The following is a 21,778-nucleotide window of genomic DNA, read 5'->3' as shown; positions in this document are numbered from 1 at the left end:
TATAGGCCCTATGTGTATTTATTTTGTACGTATGCATTTTTGAATATGTTAGAATAACTTCTTGTTCTTTAGAAAACTATCTGGCACTATAAACCAGTGGATAACCTGTAATATAACGTCAAGACGTTTTAGTCTCTATAGCAACTTAAGAACTATATACAGGGAAAATTGAGATTTTTAGGAGTACATGAGGAGGGTATTAGCGCTCATCCCACTTGATGCTTATGACAGCGTCAGCATCCACCTCCATACAGATGCGGCAGGAGTTCGAGAGGGCTTGCGGGAGCGCGCATTCAATCACGGACACGGAGCCGGCGCGCATGAGAGCAAGAGGGGCGGGGGAAAGAGAGAGAGAGAGAGAAAGAGAGAGAGAGAGAGAGAGCGAGCAAGCACAGCCTGATCTCTATCTATCTCCCACAGACATCTTTCTATGTTGTAATACACAGAGCAGAGGACGTGCTGGTCGTTGACGGTGGCACAGCAACCCATCATGCGCGCCGTCTTCTGAAAACGTTCAGCGGTAGGGTAACACATCGCCTGTCAGTCTGTTTTCAATATGTGCAGATCGAAAACTGCGACTGCGAATGGATGAACGATGGTTTTAACTCTCATTGATCATGTTTGTTTCAGGCGCGAGGGATGGCTTAGTCGCGTGCGGAGCGCCGATGCTGCACGATGAGTGTAGCGCTGCAAGATTTACGGAATAACGTGAGTCGCACTGATGCTTTTTATTACATCAAAAACATCTGCAAGCCGTGTCATTGGCAGAACATAGGGTGAATTGATCGGACATGCTTTAAATTGATTCTTGGCACGTAAAAAGGCAAATTCTGCACATTTGGAGATCAGTGGTTATCGCGCGTCTTTTTTTTATGTTTACTCTTTGGTTGCGCAAGGACTGATGTAACGAAACTCATGACAAATGATGTTCTACTCTTGTATAACGCAACAAACTGTTTATTTTAACAAACGTTTATTTATTTTTGTGTTTCCTGGTTTCCATGCTCGTTTCCGCGTTTCATAAATAAGCCCGGAGCATCTTTTTTAGGAAAAAAAAACCAGTTGATGTCCAACGTCAAAATGTTTGTGGGGTTAAATGCGAAGCTGAGTCGCTATCGCTGCTCTCTGTCGCAAACAAACTATTTCTTGTATCGCTTGTAGATTCTGAAACCATAAACTGTTCTCCACACGACACGCCGAACTCGTTCGTTTTCTAAAACAAGTTTCCTTTCTGTAGAGCAGCTGTTTCCAACTCAAGACGAACTGGTTTTTATTCATTGACTCTTTGTTCGAGGTTTGCTCGTTTGTTTACAGGGAGTGGCTATACGAGAGCATCTTGAGTTGCACAGCGCTTTATAGACTGGCGTACGCTGCCATGGCAACTGGGGGGTCGCGCGAGGATAGTTGTACTGTAACAGGTAGGACAATACGCCATTCTCCCGCGAGCTCTCCTTCAGAGCCACGCTGCAAGCGCGCGGTTTTATTTTTACGTTTTTAAATTAGAGTCAGGTTCAAATGTCGTTTCGTGATCTTCTTGAGTAATGTTTGTTAATTAGATATGAGAAAAACAAAACATGGAGTATTTTGAAATTGTGAGTGGTGCTCATGCAAAACTCTGTACCATAATCTTCACTTTTTTATTTTTGTCAGATAACCTAATATATACTATGAACACTACAGAATCACTCTAAATGCATTGGCAGAGCCGAAACTGCAATAGACATTGAGGGGGACAAGTCTTCCCAAATAATTAGAATATTGGTCAAATTGTCCCCCCCAATAATTGAAAATCTTGCACTGCTCTAATGCACTCCATTACGCAGTGCTCTGTGTGTTGTTAGGATGACAAAAAGGTTTAAAAGTTAATTTTTTAGTCTGGTCTACATCAGCGGTCCAGCATCGCTCGTCAGTGTCAAGGTGCTTGAGATGGCCAATCAAATCAAGTAGGCGGGATTTACTGCAAGAGCGCGAAAGGTCAGTTTAACGTTGTAAGAGAGTGAGGTAAGATGTAAATAGCGAAACATTTAGTACATTTCAACTGTTTTGTTGTGACAGAAATGTTAAAAGACCGGCAGTAACATCTAGTGATGCAAACTACTCAACTTTTTCACAAATATGCCCGTTTTGAATTGAAAGTACGCATTTAAGTTATGCGATTCATGTAATTCGTAACTGAGGGCCGAATCAATCGGGCCAGGCAACGCTATCTCACGACCAATTCGTTCTTATTCTACGAGGTGGCTATTTCGTATAAATTCATACGACCTCACTCGTGCGAATTCGTACGATTTGTCTAAACCCCAGTGACGGTTAGGTTTAGGGGCGGTTTGGGTTTAGGTCATTCGTATGAATTCATACGAATTTGTCAACTCGTAAAATACATACGATTTAGCAAAAAACGTATGAATTAGTACGAGTGAGGTCGTATGAATTCATACGATTTAGCCACCTCGTAAAATACGTACGAATTGCCGTGAGATCGGGTTGGGCCAGACGCTGCAGCCGTTACCATGCCGACACTGCCGCAATCAAGCAAGCAAATGCGCACAGCGTGCCAGAAACGGCCAAGCCCCGTTTATATATCTACCATACTTATTCATTTTTTCATTTAAATTTGATACCCAGCCAAAACGCTTACTTACATTTTAATTATATAAATTATAATACATAAATAACATTACTTAAATCTATACACACATCACATTATTATAAAAAGCAATTATATGTCCATTTGAAAATAACTTCATGTGGTTGGCATAAAAACATTTTATTTACAAAACAATTACAAAACTATATTACATCAAATAACAGCAGATGTTATACAATTATTGTTAATATAATATTTACCACGTTTTGAATGTGGTCTTATCTAGCGGTAAGGGTCTAAGGGTCTTATCTAGCGAAACGATGAGTCGTTTTCGAAAAAAATAAAAACTATATTTGCTTTATATTTAAACAAATGATTGCCTTGCATGTGCGTCCGCCAAAACTGCACTTCTGTATTCTTCAAAAAGCTTACGCTGTATGTCTTACGCCTTCCCTATTCATATCACGGAAAAAATTTAACTGGCGCTGCATTAATTCCATAAGCAGAATAGGGAAGGCATAAGACATACAGCATAAGCTTTTTGAAGAATACGGAAAGCGGAAGCATGTGCAAAACACATGTTTATATAAAGCATATACATTTACTTTTTTTTAAGAAAATGGCCATTCGTTTCACTAGACAAGACCCTTATTTCTCGTCTGGTATCATTTAAAGCTCTGAAGCTGCACTGAAACTGTCATTTTCACCTTCAACCGTTCGGAGGCCATTGAAGTCCACTATATGGAGAATAATCCTGGAATGTTTTCATCAAAAACCTTAATTTCTTTTCAACTGAAGAAAGAAAGACATGAACATCTTGGATGACATGGGGGTGAGTTAATTATCAGGAAAAAATGTTTTGAAAGTGAACTAATCCTTTAACACATGGTTATACAGCCTTGGGTTACACAAACATTTAATTTTAAGCTCGGGTAGAAGTAAGAACTGCATTGTGTGTGCTTGGTGCTGTACAGTAACTGAGGTGTTTTAAGTGGTTGTCACACATTGCTATGCGGTTGCTAGGCTGATCTGATGGTTGCTATGGTGTTGCCAAGTGGTTGTTAAGTGGATCCTTACTGGCTCAAGTTCTTATCATTTATTTAACCTTTATTTAACCAGGCAAGCCACTTTAAAAACAAATTCTTACTTACAACAGCCTGGCAGGAGAATAAACTCCTGGAGGACATGCAGATAACATTGTACACATACAATTCATCAAAACATAACACAAAGAAAAATGGATTAGTGAAAACATTTACAAATAGTAACTGAAAAGCTCCCTAATAATATTTGAAAAGCAGAGTGATTTTGTAACATATTCCAGTCATTTGGTGCAGCAAAGCTGAAAGCAGAACGGCCTTAAACACTTTTCTTTATCTGAGTGTTTATCAGGGTTTCCATGGTTCAGGTAAACCTGGAAATATCAGGACATTTTAATTTCCAAGCCTGTAAAAAGCAAGGAAATTAAATAATGGAGAGTCTATTTACACTAAGTGTCTTGTTGGCAAAGGCTATTTACACTAACTCCACCCACTAATGTAGGGTGACCACCTCGCTATTGATCTGTTGCAGGACAGTAGATGTGATTTTGCAGGACAATGCGGGACACGTGTGAGACAGATAAATTTACTACTATTATGCAATGTAAATATTAATTTACATACGTTGGCAAAGTTGACATATGCGCCGCTTAATATTTCACACCACGTTGCGCTTCTGGCAACATTAAATCCTGGAGAGAAGACTATTCTAGATTGACGAGTGCACATGCAGGAGGACAAAGTTTGAGCCCGCACATGCAGGGGTGTAAGAAAATATTGATACACATGAATATTGCGATATTATGTTTGGAGATACTGTGTCGATTCACAAAAACACTGTATTGATATTTATGTATTTACATCCAATATTCGTGTGTTTGTGCTTGGTTTAAACCACAGACTGTATAAAACCCAACTGCTAGATGTCAGCGTTATCTCAGAACGTAAACTGATGCGTAGCCGAAGAAGCGCGAGGTGCATCAATATGCATCGACGTCACTTTCCCGCCGAAAGCACGCTCCCTCAGCTGGACTGAGTGGCAAAAGAACCTGCTGCGTGACTGGATTTAATAGAAGAAACTGCGAAAACGCGAGTAAAACTAACGAATTACACTAAAGGTTGGAATCGAATGTGTTCCTTACAACTTGTCAAATAAACCTAATCCATGGATATTGACATGCAGCCAGGAGTCGTGTTTCCTGACATTTATATGTGCCTGATTTCGACGGCGGGGAAATGCATAAATATGCCTGTAAATATTTGATATAACTACAAGGTAGGTTTAAATCCACGTAATCACTTATATCAATGTTATATCGTCATATTGTCCAGCCCTAAAACATATATAGTTTTATAGTATAGTTTTTGTCAGTGTTGTTTATTTAAAAACACAATTATGCAGAATATAAGATGGAAAATGTTTAATTTATGAGTTGTCAACATAATATATGACAATACAATATATATGGTATGATTTTACCTCAAAATCCAACATTTTGACACAAAATAATAACTGCAAATCCATGTTTCTCTGCCTGGAGTCGAGTATGTGTGAATTGCAGTGATCCACTTGTTTTTTTCTGTAGCTTTTGGCAGTCTTTAAATACATACCTCAGGTTTTGTGTCAAAGCTATTTGTACATCAATCACAAAGCTCTTTCCCGTTTTGGATGTGTTTTGTGAGTTTTTCGCGACATTCATGCTGAAAACCAATGCTGACGCTCAGTCTTTGTGCCACTCAGCAGGTGTGACGGTCGAAGGTGAAGTCACGTGCATAACCTCTATAGCGTTAGCATTAGCAAACCCATCTCACAAGACGATAGAGTTATTCCTCTCCTGTGGCATACAGAGCTGAAGTGTGCACTCATTTTGGCTTCAGCTATAAAGAACCCAGTAAGGAGATCGACAAGAGTCAGTTGTTTGCAAAATAGACCATGTTATATAATCCAAAACTCGGGAAACTCATTGAATCTGCCAATGCCATCCGCGCTCCTGTCCTGAGAGAGGCGTTCGATAGAATATTTAATATGTACTGCACGTTTTCCTCTCAGTAACAAAATAAACACAAAACGAAAAATGACAGCGGTGACAGCAGAAAGAAAACATCTGATCATAGCGATGTGGATATGGTTGCATCAGCTCTGTTCAGCATTTCAGTGAAGGCACGTTTATTTAAATAGCACTTTATACAATATAAGCTAGCAGCTTTACAGTATTAAATATAAAACAAACAGACATTCAGTCATGAATTGGACTATGCACTAGTTGTTAAATAGTTTAGAAATTAAGAACTGCTATACAGTGAACCTTTAAAACATATACACCTAGAATCCTGCAGTCACTTTACTTTTTTCCCTTGGATTGCACAAAATAGTGATTAGTGATAACAAATGATACTGTCAGTGGCGTACTGCATGTCTGTGAGGCCCCTGCCCACAAATGGCGATGGAAACAACAGTGAATTTTTCCCCCTTTTGTGGTAATTTAGCACTATTTTCTGTGATCTTCTACATTTTGGGCTTCAGTTGGATGCTTTATTTTCATCTTTAGTCAATTGAGTTCAGTTATAAAAAAGAGCAAAGGCTACATAGTAAATAGGTGAATATGCGACGGGGCACATCATAGGGTGGGGGCCCCATGCACCATGGGGGCTGCGGGGGGTGTTCCATACGCCCATGGATACTGTATTGATTAAATAAAACAAAGTTGTAAGGTTTTATGCATATGGTGGTGTGTTCTTTATGACTGATTTTCTAAAATGACATCCTTTTTGTAAGAAAAAAAATGGAAATATCGCAATATATCGCCTTTCTTACAGTATCGCAATATATCACAATATATCGTATCAAATCCCCTGTATTGTGATACGTATCGTATCGCCAGATTCTTGGCCATACACAGCCCTACGCACATGTAATTTCTAAGCAAGCTTCCCGCTCGCGCATTTGATGCACTCTCGCGTTACAATAATGCGATCTTGACACTTGTCATTACAATAACGCCATAGAAACCACCTTTAACAATTAATGTGAGAAGAAAGATGTACGTGAAAGTTGCAATCAATTTTTTTATTGGTTAAAATGAATGGAGAATATCTTGTGTTTTTTTTTCGTAAGTTCTCGACCATTTCCGCGAGTGCCGCTCGAGCATCCACGGCATCGCCGCATTGCCATCAGGATGGATGATTGCATGCTTTAAATCATTAATTTTGGCAGCTTTGAGCAGCTCTTGAGGTTCTTATCCAGTATGTGAGATGAAAACTTTGCTGGTGTAGCTGTGAAAAAAAGATTATAATACAGATATAACTGAAATGCAGGATACTACTTGGGTCTTGCTGGACAAAACTCCTAATTTCGGGACTGTCCTGCAAAATGCGGGATAGGTGGTCACCCTACACTAATGTCTGATTAGACCACACAAGATTAAAAAAGATGCGTGTCACTCAACATCTGCAGCGGCGTAGGCCATAGGGAGTGTGGCGCATGGAAGTAGCTTTTGACGCGATCGACCCAAGTTCAAATCCGCCTTTTGCCGAACTCACTGTTCTCCCTTTTCCCATCACAAATCAGATTGGAAAGGCATTTATTTTCAATAAAAATGTAGAAAAAATTTGAAAAGTGGAAATAAAGTGTCTAACGTGTTCTAATAATAAAGTACATATCGGGTGTACGGAGGGCTTTATTGTCCCAACAAGGTGGCATCCATTTAATAATTTTAATAAATATAATAATTCACACACTATGTTATTGCATCCTGTTATTGTACAATAATTCTGAGGTGTAAATGTCTGCCACTATTTATAAGTATAAATAGCATCTAACGACTATTCGCACTTATTGCGAAGAACTGCTACTTTTATATAGTGTAAATAGAATATATCACTATTTTCACTTAGAGTAAATAGCATTGCTGAGAAAACTTTTGCTATTTTCACTTATTTTCTGCCAGGCAAAAACCATACGTCTAATCACCGCACATCTCTCCTGAACCGTCCACATGATTTTAGGTATCACTCATGTATGCAGCTTAAACTCGCTGATGCATAATACTAAGAATAAGGGGTTTTAAAGAACCCATCGCCCTGCCTTAGCAATCACCACTAATAAGTGGAACTAATTTCTGTAAACTTGATGTACCCCGAGCGGATGTGAGCGCCCACTGTCTCACTCATTTGGGAGGAGTGCTCAGCGGTCGTGATGGAGCTGCTCTAATTAGCCCAGTCCAATACTCTGTAAATCAATTACTGCTTGCAGAGCGAGAGCCATCTCCACAACTTGGTTATCTGGATCTGCAAGATTATTTATTTGTAGACTGACGCATGTCGTACACTGTGTTCCAGGTCGGTGTACTAATGTTATATAAAAAGGATGAATGGCTTCATCACAGTTCCAGTAAAGAAAAGCGCACAAGTTCAGTATTACTCCTGAACATACTGAATGTACAGCTTATGCCCTTATTTTAGTGAATGATGACATATTGCTGGCTTTTTGACAAATTACTTCTTTTCATCTTTTGTAAGTCACTTTGGCTAAGTGTCTGCTAGATTTAAAATGCAAATGTCTGCTAACTGCATAAATGAATATTTCAGTATTTCAGTTTCAATAAAGCGTACAAATTTAGCAAATAATTTGCTATGCGATGCAGTTGATTGGTTCACAGTGCTGTATCTGAGTAGTATACTGTAGATAGACATAGTTTCACCATCCATCAGTCCTGAGATTTCAGTTAATGGGACAGTTTCAACACACTCTCGTGGGAATTCGTTATCGTATAATAATGTTATCGTACAATTTCATTCATACATTTTCATACAATCTGCTAACGCCCCACTCTGGGTTAAGTTTAGGGGTGGACCTTCATGCTGTGTCTTTTTTTCCTAAAAATCTTACATTTTTGTACTACATACAAAATGACATGACATGCGGGGAAAAAATATGTATATCGTCGCCACAAATTAACAAATCGTTCCCGCGACTTTCTAATACGTCAGCACCTTTTACTAATTTGTTTCCTCCTTTTAAGTAAATTGTGCACACAATATAATAATTTGTTCACTTGTTTTAGTTAAATCAAAACGAGAGAACGAATTAGTGCAACGTAGCAACAATTTGATTTATTATAAAACTTCAGTAAATATGCCACAGTAAATATGAAGACTTCAGATGTAAAAACCTCTAAGTGCCATCTGAAATTTTCTTCTAAAATGAGCGTTTTTATTAGGCTCCTATGTTTAGGTTCACTTTAATGGCAATCAATATGTCCTTTTCATTGTCATTAAAGAGGTTTTTGCAATGGAACCCTTCATTTATTTTTGTCCTTATGTCATGTGCAGGACTCCATTTTGTACGACCCAAATCATACAAATTCATACAAATTTGCAACCAATTTTCCAAAACATCAAATAGTTACATTTTCTTACAAGTTTGGGTTTCATAGTTCGCCCAAAATTGAAAATACTGTCATCATTTACTCATCCTCATGTTGTTTCAAGAGACTGTCCTCCTCTAAAAAACAACCCTATAGGTCATTTTTCAAGCACCTTATTATGACATATATTTACATTTTAAAATCATGCGCCCTCTAGCTGGTGTAAAAATAATGACAGTGTCGTGTTAAGTCAGTATGACTGTCGTTACCAATCAAAATGCGTGTTCATTTAAATGCAATGTGTGGACTTTTTACACCATTTCTCCTATTTACATTATGCAAAAATCAATTTTTATTTACCCCTACCCCAACCTTGAACCTACCCTTAGTGATTTATAGTGCATGTACATTTTATGAGCACGTGTTCCCTGGGATTGAACCCACGATTGCATGATCACATGATTGCATATTGTTATATATTGCAATGCCCTGCCAATTGAGCTACGTGAAACCTGAAATATGATGCAAATAAAAGGAAACAGTGCATTAAAATTAAAGTCTCCTGTTGTCGATAGGGGCGCAACTTTAGCAAACACTCCTATGGGTCGTATTTCAGGGAAGTGATAAACAACCTATAGTATAGGTGTATTGGTTGGAGGACATGTTGTGTTTCAAACCTGTATGACTGTGGAACCTAAAATAAGAAACTCTGAAGAATGATTCCACTGTTTTTGCCCATATAATGAAAGTCAATGTGGTCCAAAACAACATTGTATTTCATTGTATGAACAAAAAATGCTGAAACATTTTTCAAAATGTTTTCTTTCATGTTCCACAGGGGAAAAAAAAGAAAGAAAGTGGAAAATTGAACTTTCAAAAGCACTGACCCACCATTTTCTGATATTCTTATTGGATGCTACTAAATGCTACTAATAAAACCTTTCGCCAAGTTTGCATTGTTCTCTGATTCGGCGTGAACTCTTGTGTGCAAGGCCACTGACAGCTTACTTCTTTATCTTATCTTCTGCTGTATTTCCTCTGTGAATCTGCACTTTGTGCATCAAGAAATAGTATCAGTTTTTTTTGGTGGTTTTTGCACATTTAAATAGTAATGCTATTGTTTAGTAGTTTTCAGGGGCTTGCTGTAAACTTTCGGCCTTACTGTTGTTTGGTATGGCCAGAGAACCACTGGCTTGTGTCAGCAGTTATTGGATTATTTGGTTGTGTAGATAAAGATGTTATGTAACCAGCATCATCCTGTTTGCATGTTCATGCTTCATGCGCACTATCTCCATCAACGCTTACTGAAAATTAACCCATACTTATCTGGAATAGTGTTGTCTTTAGCCCAACATGGTACCATTTTAGGCTCAGCACTGCATACTGTAGTATGGTAGTAGTAATAAAATGATTTTTTGAGTAGCAGTTGGCCTTTCGGTCTAATCTAGGAGCGGCTTGTCAAATCCCGATCCAAACCGTAACCATCGTTGGAGAGAACGCAGCACTGGCTCCAGATCAGAAAGACAGGGAGACTCCAGGGTGTGGTTTGCTGTGGGAAAGGCTGGTTGTTAAGCTCTCTTGAGGTGGAGTGCACTCTCTAGTCATCCCCTGCGTGACCCCAGAAGCACTGCTCAGGGCTCGGGAGCACTGGTACATCCTGCCATTGGGTGTGTGAGAGCAGGGAGATGGCCACACTTTCCTGTCTACGCCAAGACTCCATCTGTACCGGTGTGTGTGTGTGTGTGTTCAGGGTCCAAGTTAAGGTCAGCAATCTAGCAACCCACCTTCTCAGTCACCATGTGATGCTCCTTAGAGTAGGTCTTTTTAAATAATGTTAATTTCCTTTCCAGTTCTCATCTAGGCTAGTGGTCGACCATTTTGTTTTTTGTTTTTAAATGGCCAATGTCAATATCAAGATAGCCAATAGCCAATATAATGACTATAATATCATTTAATTCCAACAAATCAGATACACACAATTTTGGAACTTGAACATTTATTGTTGCGGCAGGCTCACTGGGAAAATGTGCCTCTATCTACTATATATATATATATATATATATATATACACTACATAGAGAGTTCAGATGCAAAAGCTGCTGTAAGTCCACATAGAAACCAATCGGAAGACGTGAATCGAATCATGATTTCCAGTTGAATGACGGTGTGCATATGAGCCATCTTTCAATTGCACAGCTGCAAGTTTTTATCAGGATTTCCATCATTACAGTGGCAATGACAGGATTACGCAAGTAGCAAGTAAACACAACAGTGTTCCTTGTGCTGCTGTAGGTTTTTGCAAAAAAAGCATAAATGGACTTAAACTCGCTGACAGTCAAATTTGTTAAAAAAATCACTGACAGACAAATTTGTTAAAAACTCGCTGACAGTCAAATTTGTTAAAAAACAGTGAAATGAATTAAGTGATATTTTTGAAAATGAGGCATTTCAATAACTGAATAACAACCTTTTCATTGCCATTAAAGTGAAATTACTGAACCTAAACATAGGAGCCTGATAAAAATGCTCACTGAAAAGAAAACATGCCAGATGGTTTTTGCATCTGAACTCTTCATATATATATATATATATATATATATATATATATATATATATATATATATATATATAAAATCAGGGGCGTTTCCTCCAAGGAGGCAAGGGAGGCAGTGCCTCCTCAAAAAAAAAATAGGATGAGAAAATAATCCATATTACATATAAAACTTTAAACAACACAAATATTACAAATTATGACATTAAAAAGAATGCAAGTCTCTCGTATTTCTTAAGGAACACTGCCCAACAGCGACACCTGCAGGTAAAGTTACAGCAGGAGTCATGCCTCCCTTTGCTCTTATAGGAAACCATAGAAAAGCATCAGATCCCTGGTGTGTGGTGGGTTTTGTGGGGGGTAATTGAGAATGAATGGGGGAAGTCACTTGAGAGGAGGCAATGTCTCCATCGCACTATGATTGGATATGAATGGTTTGATAAATCCCACCTCTCGTTGACATGCACGTTCTGCGTGTCAGTTTGTATGAACAAATGATGGTGTCAATGGGAAGACTAATTGAAAAGTAAGTAAACAGATCACCCAGTTAGATATCACTGCTTTATGTCACGTCAAAATCAATCTTGAAATGGACTGGAAGCATGATGACTGCGGGAGGTTTTAGTGCAATTAGCTCGGTGAAATTTAAAACACAATTCGTGTGTGTGACAGATGGTGTTTACAGAGCATGACTGATGATCCTAAATAGCCTAAGTTGACAATTAAAAAGAAAAACATCAAGACACAAATAAAATATATTGTTTAAATTATTATTGCCTTTAGTAATTATTTTGGAATGAATGGAGAAATGCTTAAAACACTAACTTAAAGGTGCCCTAGAATCAGAATTTGAATTGACCTCTGCATAATTGAATAACAAGAGTTCAGTACATGGAAAAGACAAAGTGAGTTTCAAACTCCATTGTTTCCTCCTTCTTATGTAAATCTCATTTGTTTAAAAGACTTCCGGAAAACACTCGGATCTCAACATAACACTGACTGTTACGTAACAGTCGGGATCATTAATATGTACACCCCCAATATTTGCATAATGCCAGCCCATTTGACGCATTAGACAAGGAAAGGCAGTATTAACGTCTGGATCTGTGCACAGACAAGGTAAGCAAGCAAGAAAAACAGTGAAAAATTGCAGATGGAGCAATAATAACTGACATGATCCATGATATCATGGTATTTTTAGTGATATTTGTAAATTGTCTTTCTAAATGTTTCGTTAGCATGTTGCTAATGTACTGTTAAATGTGGTTAAAGTTACCATCGTTTCTTACTGTATTCACGGAGACAAGAGCCGTCGCTATTTTCATTTTTAAACACTTGCAGTCTGTATAATTCATAAACACAACTTCATTCTTTATAAATCTCTCCAACAGTGTGTAATGTTAGCTTTAGCCACAGAGCATAACCTCAAACTCACACAGAATCAAACGTAACCATCTAAATAAATACTTTACTCACATAATTCAAAGCATGCATACAGCATGCATGACGAACATCTTGTAAAGATCCATTTGAGGGTTTTATTAGCTGTGTGAACTTTGTAAATGCACTGTATAGTCGAGAGCTCGTGTGGCAGAGGAAGCGCATCTCTTAAAGGGGCCGTGCTGAAAAAATCAGTGCATAGTTAATGATGCCCCAAAATAGGCAGTTAAAAAAATTAATTAAAAAAAATCTATGGCGTATTTTGAGCTGAAACTTCACAGACACATTCAGGGGACACCTAGGACTTATATTACATATTGTAAAACTATCTAGGGCACCTTTAATGAGATTGACTTGGTTTTGATAAATAGAACATTTATTACAATACATTGTTCATGTAAAATTATGGTTTCTTTTTTGATGTAATGTTAACAAGGAAGATGCGTCAACGTTAAGAGTAATGCATGAATTTACATTTATTCATAAATAAATAAAAAATGTGCCTCTTCATTTCAGAACACCACTGCATGCCACTGATATATATTTATATTTATTCATTTATTTATTCTGACACCTTGAACATTTCATTCATTAATACAGTTTATTCACTATAGTTTAAAAAAATGGTGATAAAATATGACAAGATCTCAGAGTTAAACTGTCAGAAAAAATAATCTTAATTATGTCAGATAACACTTAAAAAAACATGGTCAGGTCAAAGTGAATAATTTTTGGTTCCAAATTTTTTATCAATTTTACTGGTAGTCCAATGTATGAAGGGTATAATATGTCAGTTTACTTTATTGTGCTAAACTGAAATGAACACAAGTGGTAGTACAACATCAACTTTAATTCCTTTCCATGCAAATGATTACAGTGGCAGATCATCAGTTAAGCAGTTACTTGCACAATACTATGTTATGACCTCAAAACCTTTTACCATAGTGCATGATTTGCAAACTAAAACATTTTGATGTTTGCATCACATAATCAGTTCCATATGCATGGCATTTCAACTGTAGTAAACGTGCTCAGTAGCTCCCCTGATACAGCAGTGCACTTAGTGGAGCGCCGAGTACGAGTCCCGGGATACAGTTATGACTCAAGGACTTGTAGAAACAAACTAAAATGGCACAGTTGCTTCAGCAAATGTGTTTTTATTTCACATTTTTCAACACTATTGGTTTGGTTTAGTGCAGTATTTAGTGTAAGCTTACCTTTTAGTGCCACTCACAAGAAGTTTCATTTCTGAAATGTCACGACACTTAAAACAACCAAAGATAAAATGTTGCCTCATTCATATTTTGGAGAAAATTAAACAAACTTTTAGCACCACTCTGTGGACATTTCATGTTGAAAGTGCCGTGAACAAGCAAGAACCACAGGAACATTTTTCCAATGAATCTGGGTTCCATTTTACACCATATTTTTGTTAAATGTACAAAGGGGATGGGGAATTACCACTTATAATATAATATAATATAATATAATATAATATAATATAATATAATATAATATAATATAATATAATATAATATAATATAATAGTTACATATTTCTTAGGTGTGCACCAATATTGAAATATTATAAATACTATAATATAAAACATTATAAATCTTTATTCCTTATTCCATAAATTCCTTAATTAATAGATAATTAAAACATGACAGAAACTAAAATATAAATATATATATATATATATATATATATATATATATATATATATATATATATATATATATATATATATATATATATATATATATATATATTTAAGAGTCTGGTGATGTCATTTCACAAGTGGGAGCATAGTATTTAATTTTAATAAAATTTCATGAAAACATATATATGTACATTAACCTTCATGTTCTTTTAAGATTGACTTTTCTGTTGTTTTCCCAGAGGCCCTAGTGATGAATGTATGAAGATAATGATAATAATTGTGCAATTAACCTCTTATTTTCCCTTCGGATTCTTTTAATTTGTTCCTCTGACCTAATCAGAACCCACGAGAGAGACATTACTGAAGCTTTAATCTTGTGTTGTTTTACAAGGTAGACAGACTTTTATATATATTATAGCGATCTTGTGTCTGCTCCTGTAGAAAAATAAAATCAAAATTGTCAGAAGTGTCTCTTCAATTTATACATTAGTCAGTGTGAAAACTCATTGCATTTATTCATGTTTATCTGGCGCCTCTGAGACTCCAAACATAAGTAATGTAACATTTTTTCATAGAGGCCGTTTGAAGTGTGTTATCAAGTTGAAATTTTGTTTACAAACACTTCTCATAAGATTAGGATGACTCATGAAATATTAACCAGATACTTTAATGTTAATTATGTTTTTGAGCTATATGAAGGTTAAGCGAGTAAATAGGGTTAGAATTGATTTCTAGGGACCGCCTGTCCTGACTCGCTTTTCAAACCAGCTACTTTATCCATCTGCATTTGTCCTTCAACACTGCCCGCTGTTGTCTTTACCCTCTTTGTTCACTTTATTCCTACTCTTAACTTTCTTTTTCATTTCTCTGTGTCCCCATTATTCCCCCATGTTGCCATTGTTGGCTTGTTTAACATTCTGCCAGCTCTGCACTGCAGTACCTGAGACCTGGCATGAAAATGACAGAGGAGAGAGAGAGAGAGAGACGAGGTTTGGCTTTGCCCGCTGCGATCTCTCCTTGTCAGCTGTGAAGAACTCAATTCCTCTTCCTCTTAATCACATCCTCCCGCAGTAAATTTACAGCTTATGTAGATCGCTTACAGATTGCTCATTAGATCTGAATATTATTATGATTTGTTCTCTACTTTTTTAGCTCATTCTTTTTAGACTGTATTTTGTCTTGTTATGCAGTTTATGTAAAACATAAACTGTTCATTTAAAATTTAATTGTTTGACATAGGATATTAATATTTATTTCCTCAACATATTATTATTATTACATCATTTTTTTATGCTTAAACATTTTTGGTAAAAATACATTTAATTCAAGATATATTCTGATATGTGAAGCACTTTGAGCTGCATGTAATGTATGTAAGGCGCTATATGAATAACATTTTATTATTAAAACTTTTACACATTTTTATTATTATTCTCCGAAAAGACATTATATCTTCTCAAGTAAATTTAACCTGTTGTTTTTAGGGTGTTAGATCTGTACTGGACTAAGAAAATGTGTTTTGCAGTGTAAGCTTTCTGTGCACAAACACCTGTGTGAAAGCTTAGACAACAGGAGGGAAGCTATTTGAAGTCTGTCAGGGTTGCACAAGCAGAAATCCACAGGAAGACAGGAAGTAAGCAGTTAATAGATGACGATATGCTGTGAAGAACAGCTCCATGGCAGAGTGTGACGTTCGGACGGCTCCCTCCCATGATTCCTGTGGTGCATTTCCACTGTAGCTCTGAGGAAAGCTGTATGTGTTTGCATAATTTGCTTATTATGCTTATTATGTGTCCTACATATTCCTTTCAAATGTGCATTTGTTAACAGTTTGTGTGTTTTTTTTTAAAGAATCATTGTCTGATGCTCAAGTTAAAGACTATACAAGACTGAATCTGTAGGTAATCCTGTTTTAAAGAAAAAGAGCACATGCAAACCCATCAAACACTCTCTCCACTGTCTTTTCTTTTCCTTCCTTCCTTCCTTCTGTTTTTCCTCCGTTCCTCCCATCTTCCTCTCGCGGTCTGCGTGCGGGGAGTGAGGTAACCTTGATGCCCAGATGAGTGACGTCATTCGGGCTCCGTGGGGAAGATACTCTCTCTCTTTCACAGGATCACACAAACACACACTCAGTGTGGTTCTTTTCATTTAATCGATGACACAGTCAAGCAGAGGGTGGCATAGCAAACGGAAAAGAGAATGTACATTCTCATTAGCAGATGCCCTTATTGTGCATTCACACTGCTGTTGAACATGGCTTAAATATATTTTTTCCAGTGTGAATAGGAAAGATCATATTGAATCTGATATTTTCAGTTCTTGCAGTTACGACAGTAATGCATTACAATAATCTAGTCTTGAGGTCAAGAATGCTTGAATTAGCTTTTTGGAATTTAAAGGGTTCACCCAAAATAATGTCATTTATTACTCACCCTCATGTCATTCCACACCCGTAAGACCTTTGTTAATCTTCGGAACACAAATTAAGATATATTAGTTTAAATCCGATGGCTCTGTGAGGCCTCCATAGAGAGCAGTGACATTTCCTCTCTCAAGATCCGTTAATGCACTAAAAACATATTTAAATCAGTTCATGTGAGTACAGTGGTTCAATATTAATATTAATAAAGCAACGAGAATATTTTTGGTGCACCAAAAAAAAACAAAATAACGACTTATTTAGTGATGGATGGCCGATTTCAAAACACTGCTTCAGGAAGATTCAGAGCATAAATAAATCAGTGTATGGAATCATGATCGCGATTCAAACCACCAAACTGCTGAAATCACGTGACTTTGGCGCTCCGAACAGCTGATTCGACATGCTGATTCATTATGCTTTGATGCTTCCTGAAGCAGTTCCTGAATGTTACAGATCCCGTGTTCCCCTGGACTCTATTTCCCAAGATCCTTCTGTTCTCCACACCTGCACTCACTTCCCTCGTCAGCTCCTCATCGTCACTCATCACCTGCACCTGGACTCTATTGTCAGCACTCCCCATATATTGCACTCACTCCCTTCACTCCTGGTCCGTTCTCTGTTTGTGTTAGTGTTTGTATGGTGTTCTCTGCCTTCGTTTATATTAAAGTATTGAATGTAGTGGAAATCCGTATCTGCCTCATCTCTACACCAGCATACGTAACAGAAGAACGGACCACAACCGACCGGATTTCCACAATCTAGAAATATGGAGACACTCCCCGGCTCCCTGGCTACCGCTCCTCCAACGCCTCTCACTCACCTTTCTGCTGGCGATCGCCTCATCGGGCTTCTTCAGGTTGGTCGTTCACTGGAGAGGTATGTGGAGGAGTTCGTTGAGTTGGCTTATCTGACTGACTGGCCCGATGCTAATTTAATCGCCCTGTTTTTGGACGGTCTGGATGACAACACTCTCCGTCTCCATGAACCTGATTATCGTCTCTCCTTAAGTGAAACTATCAATTTTATTTTGTTTTTGAATAATTCCAAATTCTATGTGGATGAGTGTTGGTCTCCAGTCCGTCCAGAAACACGGTCGGCTGGGCCAGTTAGTCAGCCTCCGTATTCCTCCGCTTACCCCTCCAGTGAACGTCCTTCCTGCCCCACGTTGGACCCAGACTCTCCTGCTGGGTCCGGAAAGCGGAAGAGGAGGAAAAAACCTGCTCCAGAGCCCGCTCCAGTGTCTCCAGAGCCCGCTCCAGTGTCTCCAGAGCCCGCTCCAGTGTCTCCAGAGCCCGCTCCAGTGTCTCCAGAGCCCGCTCCAGTATCTCCAGAGCCCGCTCCAGTCCCCACAGAGCCAGCTCCAGTCCCCACAGAGCCAGCTCCAGTCCCCACAGAGCCAGCTCCAGTTCCTGTGGGGATTTTAATTGTATTTGAGGGGATGAAATGGCCCTCAACCCCAGTCTCCTCCGAGCCAAGTTCTCCAGTCTCCGCCGCCGAGCCAAGTTCTCCAGTCTCCGCCGCCGAGCCAAGTTCTCCAGTCTCCGCCGCCGAGCCAAGTTCTCCAGTCTCCGCCGCCGAGCCAAGTTCTCCAGTCTCCGCCGCCGAGCCAAGTTCTCCAGTCTCCGCCGCCGAGCCAAGTTCTCCAGCCGCCGCCGCCGAGCCTGCCGCTCCAGCCGCCGCCGCCGAGCCTGCCGCTCCAGCCGCCGCCGCCGAGCCTGCCGCTCCAGCCGCCGCCGCCGCCGAGCCTGCCGCTCCAGCCGCCGCCGCCGAGCCTGCCGCTCCAGCCGCCGCCGCCGAGCCTGCCGCTCCTGCCACCACCGAGCCCTTTGTTATGAATTTTGTAAGGACTGTGTTCCCTCCCTGCCTCCCTCTCCCGCCTCCCATGTGTCTCTTCACTGAACCTTCACCTCAAGCCCCCTCGCCCAGATCTCCACCTCGGACCTCTGGGCGATTACCTTCACCCCGGCTCCAACCTCCCTCTGCTCCACCGTTGTCCATCAGTCCACCAGCTTCACCAGTATCCATCCTGCCTCCACTCACACCTTGTTCACTCGTCGGCCTGCCCTCCCCTCTGGACTACACTCCTCCGGCTCCGCTCCGTCACTCCGTCCCTCAGTTCCAGTTGGCCTCCTCACTCCCCCCGGTGTTCGTTTTGTTGGCTGTCCTCCTGCCTCCACTGCGGCCTTCTGGAGCCCCGGCTGCGCTTCGGTCGGCGGAGCCTACAGTTCGGCCATCACCCGCCGGTCCCTCACCGCCGCCTGGGCTCAACGCCTCGAAGGCTTCGGCCCCTGACCCTGCATGGCTGCCCTCGGCCCCTGACCCTGCATGGCTGCCCTCGGCCCCTGACCCGCCATGGCTGCCCACGGCCCCTGACCCGCCATGGCTGCCCACGGCCCCTGACCCGCCATGGCTGCCCACGGCGCCTGACCCGCCATGGCTGCCCACGGCGCCTGACCCGCCATGGCTGCCCACGGCGCCTGACCCGCCATGGCTGCCCACGGCTCCTGACCCGCCATGGCTGCCCACGGCTCCTGACCCGCCATGGCTGCCCACGGCTCCTGACCCGCCATGGCTGCCCACGGCTCCTGACCCGCCATGGCTGCCCACGGCTCCTGACCCGCCATGGCTGCCCACGGCTCCTGACCCGCCATGGCTGCCCACGGCTCCTGACCCGCCATGGCTTTTGAACCTGCCCTGGAGACCTCCACTCCAGTCTACTCCTCCCCCTGCTCCGGTTTGAGGTCTCCAGGGCGCCCGCCCCCCTCCCGGTTGTTACATCTACGGCGCGAGGACGCGCCTACCGGGAGGGGGAGGTACTGTTACAGATCCCGTGTTCCCCTGGACTCTATTTCCCAAGATCCTTCTGTTCTCCACACCTGCACTCACTTCCCTCGTCAGCTCCTCATCGTCACTCATCACCTGCACCTGGACTCTATTGTCAGCACTCCCCATATATTGCACTCACTCCCTTCACTCCTGGTCCGTTCTCTGTTTGTGTTAGTGTTTGTATGGTGTTCTCTGCCTTCGTTTATATTAAAGTATTGAATGTAGTGGAAATCCGTATCTGCCTCATCTCTACACCAGCATACGTAACACTGAAGTCGTTATTTAGTTTTTTTTTTGCCGCACCAAAAATATTCTCGTGGCTTTATAATATTAATATTGAACCACTGTACTCACATGAACTGATTTAAATATGTTTTTAGTACCTTTATGGATCTTGAGAGAGGAAATGTTATTGCTGGCTATGGAGGCCTCACTGAGTCATTGGATTTCAACTAAAATATCTTAATTTGTGTTCCGAAGATGAACGAAGGTCTTACGGGTGTGGAACGGCATGAGGGTGAGTAATAAATGACAGAATTTTCATTTTTGGGTGAACTAACGCTTTTAAGAGATAATGTTATAATTTAGTGATATTTCTGAGATGGAAAAATGCTGATTTACAAATGCTAGAAATGTGGCTTTCAAATGACAGATTCTTATCAAATAGCACATTTAGGTTTCTAACTTTAGAGCAAGTATTTTTGGTTCAATAATTAATACCTCAGTTTTTTATCTGAATTAAGTAATAGAAAATTATCAGTCATCCAGCTTTTAATATCATTCTATGCACTCAGTTGGAGAATTGGTAGGTTTTGTCTGACCTCAAGGAAATATAGTGCTGCGTATCTTCAGACAAAACCAACGGTCCTAGTACAGAGCTTTGTGGTACACCATACTGAAATTGTGATTAATCTTTATTTATTATCTGATTATAACAATCAAATAAGATTTAAACCATGCTAATTCCATTCCACTAATGCCAACATAATTTTCAAGCAATATTGTGGTCAATAGTATCAAAGGCAGCATTGAGCTCCAGAAATACTTAAAGAGATATACAACCATGATCGGATGATAAGAGCAAATTATTTTGACTCTTATCAAACTCTGACGAGAGCAGCTTGGGTGCTGTGATATGGTGTAAATCCTGACTGAAATTCCTCACAGATAACATTTCTCTTCAAATAGATAAATATGTATTTGGTTTTTCACCATTTCACTAGCAGCACTCAAGCTGCATGAACTACACAAGTTTGTTTCGATCCTGATGATTATGTTCTCCAGCATGTACATGATCAGTGTCACAAATGTGCTTGTTTTATTAGTGGCCTAAAAATATTAAATGAACTCATCTGGCAGAAACCTTTATCTAAAGCAGCTTAAATTGCATTCAATGTATACATTTTATCAGTTCATGCATTCCCTGGGAATCAAGCAACTGACCTTGGTATTGTTAAGCACAATGCTCTGCTGTTTGAGCTACAATGGAACAAAAAAAAAAAAAAAAAAATTAAAAAAATCCCAAATTTCAGTGTGGTCTCTGTAAATCTAACTGGACATTTATCATAATTGTGTGCTTGAATGCATAAAATAATTTATGAATTGCACCATGGTATATAAAGAATTAAACAGAAAGGTGCAAAACGGTGTGAGACTTCGTTTGAACAGTGACAATAGATGTTAAAATGTGTAATGAAGACAAATTCAAAGGTTCTTCTTAATAGATATGATTTTTATCATTTATGAAATGAAATTACAAGTAATTATAAAATATATTTTAAATCAGAATTAGGCAACACTTTTGTGTCTTTTTATCTGTCCACTTTCTTTCATTCAGCTCTGCAGTCGACATGAAATTAATAATTACCATATTTATTTCCTTA

General features: G+C 39.6%; 1 protein-coding gene across 4 annotated transcripts in view; it reads left to right on the top strand.

Annotated features, from left to right (window-relative positions):
* Positions 1–379: 379 nt before the first annotated feature.
* Positions 380–21,778, top strand: part of ece2b (endothelin converting enzyme 2b) — an 89,283-nt gene continuing 67,884 nt past the window's right edge. Inside the window, exons 1-2 of one of the 4 annotated variants that reach the window (XM_067366343.1) lie at positions 380–520; positions 631–708. In XM_067366343.1, the coding sequence (XP_067222444.1) occupies positions 676–708 (33 nt within the window). In that variant the 5' untranslated portion in view covers positions 380–520; positions 631–675. Of the gene's footprint in view, positions 540–630; positions 709–3,262; positions 3,420–21,778 lie in introns of those variants that run through there. The other 3 variants (XM_067366344.1, XM_067366347.1, XM_067366345.1) reach the window with 3 other exon arrangements.

This window comes from Chanodichthys erythropterus, chromosome 17 (genome assembly GCF_024489055.1).
Source record: "Chanodichthys erythropterus isolate Z2021 chromosome 17, ASM2448905v1, whole genome shotgun sequence".
NCBI classification, from domain to species: domain Eukaryota; kingdom Metazoa; phylum Chordata; class Actinopteri; order Cypriniformes; family Xenocyprididae; genus Chanodichthys; species Chanodichthys erythropterus.
The sequence above is the reverse complement of the archived record's forward strand: the minus strand, read 5'-3'. Positions and strand labels throughout refer to the sequence as shown.